Source organism: Bison bison, unplaced genomic scaffold (assembly GCF_000754665.1).
Source record: "Bison bison bison isolate TAMUID 2011002044 unplaced genomic scaffold, Bison_UMD1.0 scf7180017864487, whole genome shotgun sequence".
NCBI classification, from domain to species: Eukaryota; Metazoa; Chordata; class Mammalia; order Artiodactyla; family Bovidae; genus Bison; species Bison bison.
Genome location: NW_011495047.1, coordinates 867,402 through 878,438, shown reverse-complemented (window position 1 = coordinate 878,438; position 11,037 = coordinate 867,402). Strand labels below are relative to the sequence as shown.

Sequence of the window (11,037 nt, the reverse complement as noted above, 5' to 3'; positions counted from 1 at the left end):
AAGCAGAAATAGATGTTTTTCTGGAACTCTCTTGCTTTTTCGATGATTCAGCAGATGTTGGCAATTTGATCTCTGGTTCCTCTGCCTTTTCTAAAACCAGCTTGAACATCTAGAAGTTCATGGTTCACGTATTGCTGAAGCCTGGCTTGGAGAATTTTGAGCATTACTTTACTTCACTATAAATATATAAACACTGTAAAAACTGATTTACACATTCACTCATTAGCCTCATTCTCGACTGTATGACTGTTAGTGTTAGAAAAAATAAATAAATGAATAATATAGTGGGAAAAAAGCAATTTTCTGCAGATTTTGGACTCACTTGTGTTCTTTATTGCTTTAGAAAACAACACAGCATAGCTCAAAATCCAGCCCACCCCATGAAACTCATGCCGTCTCTTCACTGGTCTCCAGCTACAGTGACTGCTTTTCTGCCTCACAACCATGTAAAGCGCATGCCTAGCTCTGCCTCAGGACTTCTGCACCAGGTCTTCCTTCTGTCTGAAACTTTTTTGTTCAAATCTTTGCAAGTCCAGCTCTTTGTTGTCTCTATGGTCTCAAGTCACACCGACTCTTCAGAAAGTTGTGCACTGACTACCTAATCTATAGTGCCAACACCTCTCTTCAGTTCACTTCTCTATTTAGTTTCCTTCAGAGCGTGCATTGCCATCTAAAATTATGTCCCCTTTTATTTTGCTATTTTATTTTCTATTTCCCCCAACAAAAGAGTACAAGGAGGAATCGTATCTGTCTGGCTCACTGCTGAATACTCAAGTCAGCGGAAGAATGCTTGTCACTGAGTTGGCATTCAGTGAAAGAGAAAGTGAGGGAAGGCCGGAGGAAGGGGATGGAAACAGGGGTAAATCTACTTTCTCCTTAAACCTACTGATTCATTCCATTTTATTGTCCAATAGAAAGCTTGCTACTCATGAAAGCATGTAAAAGTTTGATGACATCACTCAATAGAGACAACTGTTCATTTTCAAGCATGAAATTGAATCTGTTCAATTGTACTTAAGACTATATTTTAAGCCAAAACATGAAGTTGTTAAAGAATAGATAAGTGGTATTAAACTTATTAGAAGTTACTCTCCTTCAGGAAATTTTTTTCTTTGTTCAACATGCAAAGTAACATTTTGTGTCAAAAGTATATTTGACAGCCATTGTAAAAAAAGTAAAGGACTTCTCTGGTGGCAGATAAAGAATCTGCCTGCCAATGCAGGAGATGCAGGTTCAGTTCCTGGGTTGTGCAGATCCCCTGGAGAAGGCAATGGCGATGCACGGCAGGTTTCTTGCCTGGGATATCCCATGGAGCCTGGCAAGCTATAGTCTGAGGGCTTGCAAAAGAGTCAGACACAACTGAGTGACTGAACAACAACAAAAATAAAGACGTTAAAAGCTGGAATAAGATGGTCAATTTACTTTCCTGATTTTATTCTTTCTGCTGTATCTCCTACTACTAACCACTCCCTCTTTCTTGCAAATCCCTCCTTTTGTTTCAAGACATTATTTTTTCTTTTCATTGTCCATCTACCTTTATAGCTGTTTATTTTCCTTTCTCTTTCTTGAGCTCAGCTTCCTCCCTTATCCTTAAAAGCCGTCTCTATCTCACAGCTTTGATTCCATATGTTTGGCTGATGACCCTCAAATATATATATTTAGCACAGTCCTCTCTTCTGAGCTTTCTCATTAATTTATTTGTCCTCTATATATTACCACTTACACATCCTACTGAAACTTAAACTTAACATTTGTGTCTAAAGGTTTACTAGGCGCCTGACACTGTTCAAGCACTTCCACCAAAGAAGCCTTTAATAAATAAATATTGTCGTTGCTGTTGTTCAGTTGCTAAGCCATGTCCAACTCTTTGTGATCCCATTAATTTACTCAGTTCCTATAAAACTCGATAAAATAAGCCTGATTATTATTGCTCCCATTTTAGAGATAAGAAAACTGAGGCAGAAATAGCTCATGTAATTTGGCCGAGTCACTCAACTAAAAGGGCTTCCCAGGTGGCACCAGTGGTAAAACACCCACCTGCCAATGCGGGAGACATAAGAGACACAGGTTCTATCCCTGGGTCAGGAAGATCCCCTGGAAGAGGGCACAGCAACCCATAGCAGTATTCTTGCCTGGAAAATCCCATGGATAGAGGAGCCTGGTTGTCTATAATTCATAGGGTGGCAAAGAGTTGGACATGACTGAAGTGACTTGGCACACACACTCAACTGAAAAGTAGTGGGAAGGAGGTTTGTCCCAGCCTCGCCATGGACCCAGATCTCCCAACCTGAAACCTAGGAAGTATCATCTCCTCACCTCACATCAAAATTGCCACTTGATTCTAGGAATTTTTTACCTCCGCAGTACTTCCCTAATTCATTCTTCCTCTTTAGCTCCAGTGTCTTCACTCGATCTTTCACAGATTCTTTTCTGAAACACCTTATAGCCTTCTCACTTTTCACTGTGCCCCTTCCAGTACATCCGCTGCATTGCCAAAAGTCATGGCTCTAAGACCGGATCTAATAATGTCACTTCCCTGCTTAAAAATATCCAGTGCCAGGGCACTGCCTTCATGAGAAAACCCAAACTCTTTAACATAATGCATAAGGCCAAGAAGCTTCATTGGCTACCACCATTTTATAAATCCTACAATCCAGACATACCTGTTTTCTGCAATTTCCTGAAGGTATAATGCTTGTCCACAAATATGGTCTTTTCAGATCTCTTTTTTTATCTTTAATCCCTCTCCACATCGGAAGAGGTGACACTTTCAGTTATGATTTTATTTGTCTCTGCTGCTTTATTGAGACAGTTCTTGAAAGCCAGGTCCATGACTTCTACGCCTGTACATCCAACCTCTCTTGTGGAACTTGGCACATGGTAGGCAGTGAGCAAAATCAGGATGAATGATAGGATGGACAAACAAGTGAAATACTTTCAGCTTATCTTAAGTGTTTTATCAGACTAACAGGACAACCACTGAACAGAGAATGAAATTGAGTTTGGCATTTGTGATGCAGCTGTAGCCCTTGAAGCAGAGCTTTGATCTTAAACTTCCCGTCTAATGCTAACATTATGATTCCACCCTACTAAAAGTCAATTGGTACCTTTTGCCAGCACCAGTTGCCTTAAAAGCAGGACCACCAAGAAATATAATTCCACAGTGCCGGGACTGGGATCAAATGGCATCAGATAGCAGACAGTCTCTGGCAGTGCTCTGCGCCAATGCCCACATCTATTAGATTTCTTTGCTAACTAGTCTTATTATCTATTTCATGTCGGGATTTCTTTAGGGTGTGGTAGGATGGGACAGATGGGTTGAAAGTCTCCCTTCAGGCATCATACACACAGGACTGGGCAGATGGGTTCCTTTTGGATAATCAACCTTTAGGCCTTGAACACATGGACAAGCAGAGAGAAAAAGAACATGCCATTGTCTAGTAACAGATGAAAGTGTAGTTGGGAATGGGCAAAATTAAAATAGGATTTGAAACGTGTAAGTCAAAACTGGAAAGTGCCACTGTGTCATTTCTCTTCTAAGGTACAAACTTCCAGGCAGCAAGTTTGAATTACAGTAATAAGTGACTTCAGAGACCTAAAAAAAACTTATGAAAAAAGACCTCTCTTAGCAACTGAGGATGTCAACGTAAAATAAGTTTTCCAGTAACGGGAACAAGGCTCAGTTTTATTTAATATTTCAATCAGTTAACTGGATGAGGATACAGAATATTAAACCAATGAGCAAGTGACATCAATCTGGGAGGAAAAGATCAGGAGCCAAAAGAATTTCCCCACTGTGGAAAGATGGATTGAAATAGAGATGAGTAAAAAATATTGCGCTTACGTCTCCTTAAAACCCAGGTGAAAACAAAGCAATGCTTATGCAAGTGTACAACACAGAGATCTGTATTTGAGGCAGCACATGTAAAAACAGTAGGAGTTAGAGGTGACAATGCGGTTGGCATAATGAAGCTGGAAAAAGCTGTGGCTGCTTTAACAGAAGAACCATTCTCCACCAGTGAATGTGATGGAGAGCTTTCAAACCTCACTCCCAAACACTGCCCTCCTCCTCTCACAGCCCTGGGATGCAGCTGACCCACACACAGGACATCAGTGAGCCTTGACTCGGAGTTCAGGCTGGGTTTGACTAAATGGTAGCATGAGCAGGAGACAGGGGAGGACAGAGCGTGAAATCTGGGTATTTATTCCCAGACGTCCTTCTCAGTACCAAGTGTGTCCCAGTCACACACAACTTAACACTGCTGTCTGACAACCAACTCCATGCAGCTTCCTGCATCTCTCATTCAAATAATGAACTCTTTCTTCTAGATTCTTTTCTCACCTAGGCCATTACAAAGTATTGAGCAAAATTCTCTGTGCTATACAGCAGTTTCTTTTAGTTATCTATTTTGTATATAGTAAAGTATATATGTCCATCCTTACACGTGAAATCTTGAAAAAAAAAAAAGTACAAATGAACTGATTTACAAAACAGGAGTCATGGATATAGAAAATAGACATGGTTACCAAGTGACAAGATGTGGGAATAAATTGGGAGATTGGGACTGATATATACATGCTGCTGCTAAGTCGCTTCAGTCGTGTCCGACTCTGTGCGACCCCATAGTCGGCAGCCCACCAGGCTCCCCCGTCCCTGGGATTCTCCAGGCAAAAACACTAGAGTGGGTTGCCATTTCCTTCTCCAATGCATGAAAGTGAAAACTGAAAGCGAAGTCGCTCAGTCATGTCCGACTCTTCGCAACCCCATGGACTGCAGCCCACCAGGCTCCTCGGTCCATGGGATTTTCCAGGCAAGAGTACTGGTGTGGGGCGCCATTGCCTTCTCCACATTACACTATATATAAAATAGACAACTCACATTTTTAAGTTGGCTATGCACTCCAGTATTCTTGCCTGGAGAATCCATGGGCAGAAGAGCCTGGCAGGCTCCAGTTCATGGGGTCGCAAAGAGTCAGACACGACTGAGTGTCTAACATTTTCACCCCTTCAATGTATCAGACTTGGTTAACTCATCACCCCAGATCCACTTCTCCTGCAACACCTCTCAATTCCCAGGGGGAGGACCCTCATCTCCTAGCCCCACTGCATCTGTGGCCCTTCCATCAGCTTCCTAGGGAGTCATAAAACATAACTAGATGGAAGAGTCCATGGGTTTGTGGGGCAGTGGGAGACAAGTGAGTTGCTTGCCTTCTCCCCAGCTTTCTCTCTTTACTGTCCCAGGCTGAGCACATCAGCTTCGCTCCCAGGTCGGTTCTCTGAAGGATCTGCACTACCACAGCAACTGAAATTCTCTTCTGGGTTGGTTGATCAAGGGCTAACCAACCCATCCTACGAGATCTTCTGGAAGGGTGAGCCACAGGTAAAGTCTCACTCAGAGAACTAAATGGAGAATTGATGTGTGGCCTGGTGGAAGCAAAAAGAGCCCTGCAATGAGCGTGAGGACCCTGGGGTCAGATGACTGCAGACAGTGGTGGACAGGAGTGACCAACAAATGTCACCTCTGTCTGTGTCCAAAGCTGGCTGGGGAGAAATTTTGCTAGTAAACTTCCTCCTTGCCTCAGCCTTCTCCAGATCCCCTTAAGCAACCTGCTAGAGACACTATCCTCTCCCAAAGCCTCTCTCTGCTCCCAGTCCTGCTGCCCTTGACTCACCAACTCTCAGCTCCCCACCAGCAATGAGCATGCAGGCCACGCTTAGAACGTTGCTTCTGTCCACAGGGAATTCTAGAGTCCCCATCACGTAGAGGCCTCTGAGGGGCGGAAGATCAGTATCCACAAGGACAGTCCTGTCTGCAGAAGGAAAAGAAATTGCTCAGACATGTAACCAAGACAAGAATTGCCTCCTCTCCTCCAGTGACTTATACTGGGTTCTCCAGGCAGCTCGGGAGCTGCTTGCATTGCAACTTGGGCCAGGTCAGGGGCAGAAAGTGGAAAAACAAAGTGTTTGCAAAGGCTAGGCTTTCCTGAAGTGGCAGAGGAAAAGAGAAGAATGAATACATTCTTCCCCTGCTTTGCAAACCAAGGGGCATGGCCAAAGGCATTGCTTATGACTCTAACCCTGCCCCAAGCCTGCTTTAAAGCAAGTGTCCAGATAAGCTCCACACCCTTTGTCCCTGCCCCTCCCGAGGCTCTGGTGTTTGAAAGGTAGACAACCACACTTTACGACCTTGACCTCTAAAGTCAGACTATCTGGCTGTGAATAAGCTGCTACTGACTAGCTGCCTGGACCAACTATTTACTCCTCAGTGCCTCCATTTTCTAATCTATAAAATGAGAATGATAATAAAAATATCTCTTCATTCATAGGATGTTTGTTAAGATTAAATGAATCAATAGATATAAAGTGCTGAAGAGGATTAGGAAGACACTCTCAATCCCCCATTCCCACCAAGAAAACCAAGTGCCTGTTACATGCTCAATAAACGCTTAATATATTCATTATTTGTATTGTTTTCAGCAGCTGGATGAACTCACAGAGTTCATGGGGCAACTTGAAACCATTATTCTTCATCTCTCCTTTCTAAAAGTAGCTTCCATATAACTTCAGGAGAAAAAAAAAACATTGGTTTTTGCTTGAAAGTGACAATAGAATAATGCATGAATAAAAATTCTCTTTTAAAACAATAAATGCTTCATGTGTGCCAAAGTAGTAAGTGTTACTTTCTGAAGTTCAGTAGTAATTCAGCCCAAATTGAAGATATCGAATAAGCGTTTCTGCTTACATCTTAATACCATAATCACACACGCAAAGATTTTGAAGGGATTTTCTGAAATTTATTTTAATGAGATATAGTTGATTTACAGTCTTGTGTTAGATTCTGGTATACAGCAAAGTAATTCAGTTAGGCATATATATCTGTGATTTTTCATATTCTTTTCCATTATAGGTTATTATAAGATATCGAATGTAGTCCCTTGTATTATACAACAGGGCCTTGTTGTTTATCCAGTATATATATACAGTAGTTTGCATCTGCCAGTCCCAAACTCCCAGTCTTTCCCTCCCTTGCCTCCTCTCTCCCGTGGTAACTACATGTCTATTCTCTATGGCTATGGGTCTGTTTCTGTTTCATATTTAAGGAATTTTTAAACATAAGCTCACATCTGATTCCAGAAAACAATGCAACCTGTTGTTCTTAAGGCCCTGCCCCACAAATTGACTTCTCAGGAGTTGTCTTCTCTCGTCCCTGCCTTCTGTCCGAGGGATAAGACCACCACACCTTCCCATGGCAGACACTGCAGGGTTGTAAACCAACCATTTCCCTTTTATTCCTGGGTTCATAGTTAGTCAACTTTTTCCACCCTCCTCTCCAATTAAATGAAGCCATGTGGCTCAGGGTAGCCAATAAAATGTAGGCAGAGTTGAAGTGTGACATCTCTAGACCTGATCCCTAAATTCTCCTAAATACACCTTTCCCTCCCCTCGTGTCTCAGTTAAATAGCAGAATGCTGGCTCTCAGGATGTAAGGATGATCCAACAGCATCCGCACCACACACTCATCCATCTGAAGCAACAAAGTTTTAGATCTGCTATTAAGTCTCCGCATTGGATCCACCACTCCTCTATGGAAATCTCTTTCTTTTACTCTCTATTGATACCCTGGACCTTCTTATAACACACAGCATTAAAAAATTTTATGATAATTACACACATGATTATTGCTTATAAGGAAGGAGCTGTCACTGGGCTGATCCTCAATGTAATTATGTCTTTCTCTCCCAACTGTTATTCCTTAGGAGAAGACAACACCCCTTTTAAGAAATCCCTAGTGCCTCTTATGACATCAAAGATAAAGCCGTGCCATAAATGTTGCTCAGATATGCTGAGTTCCCTACACACCTTAAATTTCCAAAGTTTATCAGTGACTGATGTAAAATGAATAATCAGACTAAACAGATGAAAAAAGTATGTATTTCAATTTCACGTCTGCTCCTTTTCACACATTCAAACAAAAGAGTGAAATATCTAGAGAATGTTATAGGTTTCACATACATTTTGTAAGTTCATAACTTTAATGTGACTTCAAAAGCAAGACAGAAATTACTTCAAGCAAACACATTTAAATATAAGACTTCGATACAAATACCCTTTGTCTCTTCCAGTCTGTGGCCCATTCTACCAATGTTTGACTATTGAACCTGATTGTACAAAGTAACTTAACTTCTTCAATAAATGTGTTCTCTCATCCACAAAATACTGACAACACACACACACACACACACACACACAAGATGATATTAGGCTTCTTTTGAATATACCTTTCAGTTAAAATGTGACAATTATATGGAATTTAAAATCTTCCCTTTGGTCTTTATCATGTTTCCCCTTAGAAGACATTTTTCCTAATTGTCTTGCCTTCCAAATATACCAATAAATTGCCCACGAAGCACAGTTAGCCTAACTATTATATGCTCTATGACAACACAGACTATACCTGTCATGGTCACACTGAGTTGCTGAGCACATAGAACAATACCCAGACTTTGGTAGGTGCTCAAAAAATAACACCAAAGAGTGCACGCACGCTTGCACACACACACACACACACACGTACATGTAAAATCCAACAGCCATTAGAAGCAAAGAATAAGATGAAGACAAGAGTAGAAACACTATTCTTATTTCTTTCAGTGCCAACTGCACTTTGAAATTTCCTGGATCCATCTAGTCACACTTCTTTCTTGCTTCCTTTCCTTCCTCAATATGTGCCACATCTTGCCGGGTGGTGAGAACTCAAAGATGAGTCAGACATGTTTCCCATCATCAGATGAAGACAGATAAATAAACACAAGGCAATATACTTGAAACAACATATTTTTTTATTATATGGAGATTAACCTCATCTTCATTCTCAAAACTTAAAAATGGAAAGTCTGTCTATGTGCATATTACAACAAAATTCTGCAAAGATGAAATAAACCTTTGACTTATAAAGATTTATATCAAGTAATTCTCTTTGCATTACAATAACAGACATGACAGTTGGCATTGCAATTGATGCAGACAAAAAAAAAAATCATCCTAAAGTAGGCTCCAGAGCAGATCAGGTCCAAAACGACTCTCAGCTATAATGACAGCTTCTAGAGGACCTCTCTCTGCTCCAGGTGTAGACAATTAGGATCAATATGCCACATTGTCTAGAAGTACCATGCTTTCCAGGAAATTACTCAAGATGTTTCAGAGAAAACATTCAGAAGCAGTTATGCATACAATGCACTTAGAAACATGAATGATGGATTATCTCTAATGTAACTGTGGCCCAATGCTTTTCACCTTGGCTTGACTTGGCCAGTGCTCCTGCATCCTGCTCTGTCAGTGACCAATCTATCCTACTTAAGAGAATGAGCACTGGCATATGGAGGGAACCATCTGGAATTTCTGTTGCTCGATGGGAGGCTGATGGGGGAACAGATCTGGAAAGAGACTCCAAAAAGAATTAATGAGTACCAGATGTAATTAAAGACTGCTTTGCCCCCAAAGGAGCTCAGGACCAGCCATGGGGTAGTGCCTTTTGGTTCCGAATTACACCCTCTTTCCACTCGTTCATCCATCAAACACTAACCATCCCGCCATCTTTATTCTAGTATTTTTTCCCCAAGCAGTACTTGGGGTTTTTCACCCCTAAAAGTGTTGTATTTTGACAACAAGAAGGATAAACCTTTATAAATAATATCTTGAAAATTAGAACTAAGAAAGAATTACCCAACTTTCCCCATATACCAAAGGCAAGGCAACTACAAAAAAAAAAGAAGCATTCATCTTCTGTAAATGCATAGCTACCCTTAAGACCAGAAAGCTTCAGCCAAATCAAAAGACAGATATCTCTAATGGCAAGTGAAGTCTTCTTTTGTATCAGAAATGACCTGACTACCATAGCATTGCATATAATTTCAACTCTAGATTTAAACTCAATTTTTCCCCCAGCAAAGTCAGAAAATCAAGGTCACTATTGGGTAGCATTTCAAGGGTCTGACATTCATCTAAATCCTGTAGAAAAAGACCAAGGGCAAAGGACACAGATCCTGAGAATAAAACGGGGCACAACTGGGGGCAGGCAGACCCACTGCTTGTGTGGGATTCATTGTATCAGGTCCATAACTTGGGTGGTGAAGACAGTTTCCACTACAAACCTGCTGTTGGCAGGAACACAGCCTACACCAACTTTGGACATGGCTCTGACATCAAGGGGAAAGTCATGGCACACAAGGGCAGAGTAGAACATACAAGGCTATTTGCAGGCTTGCTATTTTCCTGCACCTTCCATAATTAACAAGCTTATTTCTATATTCAGTCTTAGCTCCAATACTTTCTCATAAATATGTGAACCAATGGAAAAATAAGTTTCAATACCATTTCAATCACTATTAAATGACCCAATCTTCCTTTTTGAAAAAGAAAAGAATGTTTCTGTCTCTAAAGTAACTATTTTAGATACTTAGATATACATATGTACACAATGATTGGTGATGTTTTATCTCCTTTATATTTGGTTAGCTTTTGGTGAATCTCACGATTTACCCAAATATCCTCTCACAATTAATGAAAACATCCAAGAAAAGTTTGTTTATGATGGAATGGAAATTGTTACACATAAGTAATTCATAGGAATGAAAGGTTAACATTAATGAAAATTAATGTCAAATAGACTTTATTAACGTCAAATAGAAAATTAATGTCAAATAATTTACAGAGATGCTGGTATTTATTTATCAAGAATTCATGCTCTTGTAGAAAAAGCAGAACAAAGAAGTGCTAGAAGATAAGGATGCAGTTTTTCTATAACTATATTCTTTGCAAAGAGCTGCTAACTTTATAGCTTGACTTTTTCTTCAAATCCACACAGGTGGTTTCTTTATTCTACTCTATCATTTTTTTTCAAACTGATCTTAAAAATAGGCAGTTTTCAAAGCACCCCGAGGCACATGATTCAAGACTGAAAGCCAGCTTCCTTACACCTGAAGAAGAGCCATCTGCCTGTCTGGTGTGTGTGTGTGGAATGGGGCGGGGGGCGGGGGC

The 11,037-nt window shown here is 40.8% G+C and overlaps 1 protein-coding gene across 1 annotated transcript in view; it reads right to left on the bottom strand.

Moving 5' to 3' along the window:
* The window catches only part of PKHD1 (polycystic kidney and hepatic disease 1 (autosomal recessive)), a 443,812-nt gene that overhangs the window by 155,520 nt on the left and 277,255 nt on the right, over positions 1–11,037 (bottom strand). The window contains exon 54 of the mRNA XM_010863025.1: positions 5,673–5,810. Within this exon, the coding sequence (XP_010861327.1) occupies positions 5,673–5,810 (138 nt within the window). The remainder of the gene's footprint in view (positions 1–5,672; positions 5,811–11,037) is intronic.